We start from the raw sequence: 2,086 nt of genomic DNA on the forward strand, positions 1-2,086 counted from the left end.
AAGTGAAGTTGTATTAAAAATGATGTTGTTATATTATTAATTGTGTTATTATTAGTATCATTAATAATCATAGCTTTAAGAAAGTAGGAGAAAAACAAGTTACGTAGGTAATTAATGTATTGTCTTAAGGTATGCTAATCACAAACAGTTCATGAACAACCGCAATGCCGTGATTTCCGTGATAACAACGATAGTAACTAAATAAACTAACAGCTAATGACTATATAATGTAAATTACTAAACACGCACATAAGAAATACGAACACATACGAATGTTATCACAAAAAAATCTGACAAAACGTCTTTGTTTTAAAAGGAAATTACTGGAGTATCTGGAGTACTGGAGGTCTTGTCGAAAACTAAAAGCTATTAGGATAAATAATACGTACTAATTCTAGTGTTTTTAAAGAACCATTTTAGTATATCTTTTACTCGTACGATTGTTTAACACAAACACAAATTGAAACTAATATGACGATGAAAAAGTCACTCTCAATTAGTCAACATATCCCAAAACTCCGTAAACAAAGTCCACATCACAAGAGAGGGCGGCAGTAGCCGAGCCAATCCCGCCTGTAGCCAGTCGGGCATTGATACGGTATAGACAAAATGAATTTGGATTTAGCGTCCGTGCAGCCTCCGCCCTCGTTCGCCACTAATCCATCGGGGCAGCCCGTCACAGTTTCAACTTTTTCAGTTATTTCAACTGTTTCAGTCCCGTTCCCAACTGTCTCGTTTTCGGTATTTTTGTCGCAGTTGACACACAGTTTACCGTGATACCTCGGCTCGAGAATCTCCACTTCATCCTTTGGATCTGCAAAATCTTTTTCGGTTTCAACTATTCCTTTATTTGCGTTTTGCAACTTTTTCTCTTCTTTACTCAGTTCAAGCGTATCATCGGTGTGTTTGTTTATTTTGTTGTCGTTGTAAAAAAATCGTTTGTACAAGTGCATCATCTGACTGATGCAATTCGTTAGGAAATTGCTTTCGGTGTCGACGTTATTCTGTAGTTCGCTCTCCGTTGCTTTGTTGAATGAGAAGATCTTTATGCGATTAACGAGCGCGTCTGCCAAAATTTGGTTCCACGTCGCTGTTTTCTCTTTGGGGTCGGCGCGTTGAAAAGTTTGCAATTTTCTTAAAAGTATCCTCTGTCCCATCTCTTGCTTGTGAGATGTTCTTGCGTTTTCGACGTGGAAGCCATCCGTTCCACCCGTAACGATGATTAGAACGCACAGAAGAGCAATATTCATTTTTCGGAATTTCACGCCGCACAATGGAACTAACTGAAGTCTGTTAGGATAGATAAGGCTCGCAGTTAGTGCCTACAGTCGAGTGGAAAAGTGTATTTCTTTTTTTACGTCATGGTTGTAGGGAAGGGTACTGTTACGTCAGAGTTAGGGTTGTTTATTTTCTACCACTTTCTTTTTATTTTTAACGAACGTTTCGGTTATTTTATTTATTAAGGAAATTCGTACCTTTGACATTACTAAGTTGAGCCCAATTTAAATGATAATTTAAATTATCATTTTATTGTGGGCACATATCTTCTTCAGATGAAGACACCAAAAGCTTTGGGTTCGAACCTATATTTTGTAAAGTATTATGCTTCATACATAGTTCATCGCATAATATAATCGTTTTGTATTTATTTTATATGATTTTATACAAAGTAAATAATATAAAACGATTTACGTACGTAATATGTAATCAATATATGAATATTATGGATACACTAATTTAGAATATAGGATCTTTAGTTCAAACACTGCTTAGGTCGCGGTTGTGAGCAGGTGTGACGTCGATGTACTAAAGAGAATATATTATGCTATTATCCTACGCTGTACTAGCTCTTGAATAATATACCGTTGTTGGGATTTATTCCTTATCAATATTTAATATATTGCCCGTCAGAGTCGTCTTTATCTCACATATGCTATTAACTGCGCCATTTTTATGTTTAACTTAACTTGTATTGCTTTTAACGGCGAAGGAAAATATTGTGTTGGAATCTAATATGACCTAAACCCCTTTCACTCTCCGAGGAGACGCATCCAACAGTGGGTCAGTCGATATACCCATATCGACT

At 36.3% G+C, this 2,086-nt stretch overlaps 1 protein-coding gene across 1 annotated transcript; it reads right to left on the reverse strand.

Moving 5' to 3' along the window:
• Nucleotides 1-445: 445 nt before the first annotated feature.
• On the reverse strand, nucleotides 446-1,259 carry LOC140757738 (uncharacterized). The gene has a single exon (XM_073093615.1). The coding sequence runs from the start codon at nucleotides 1,248-1,250 to the stop codon at nucleotides 537-539; it is 714 nt and encodes a 237-aa protein (XP_072949716.1). The 5' UTR covers nucleotides 1,251-1,259; the 3' UTR covers nucleotides 446-536.
• Nucleotides 1,260-2,086: the final 827 nt, after the last annotated feature.

The sequence above is a fragment of the Epargyreus clarus genome, unplaced genomic scaffold (assembly GCF_041222505.1).
Source record: "Epargyreus clarus isolate Ecla_fem2 unplaced genomic scaffold, WU_Ecla_fem_2.2 ptg000005l, whole genome shotgun sequence".
Classification (NCBI taxonomy): Eukaryota; Metazoa; Arthropoda; class Insecta; order Lepidoptera; family Hesperiidae; genus Epargyreus; species Epargyreus clarus.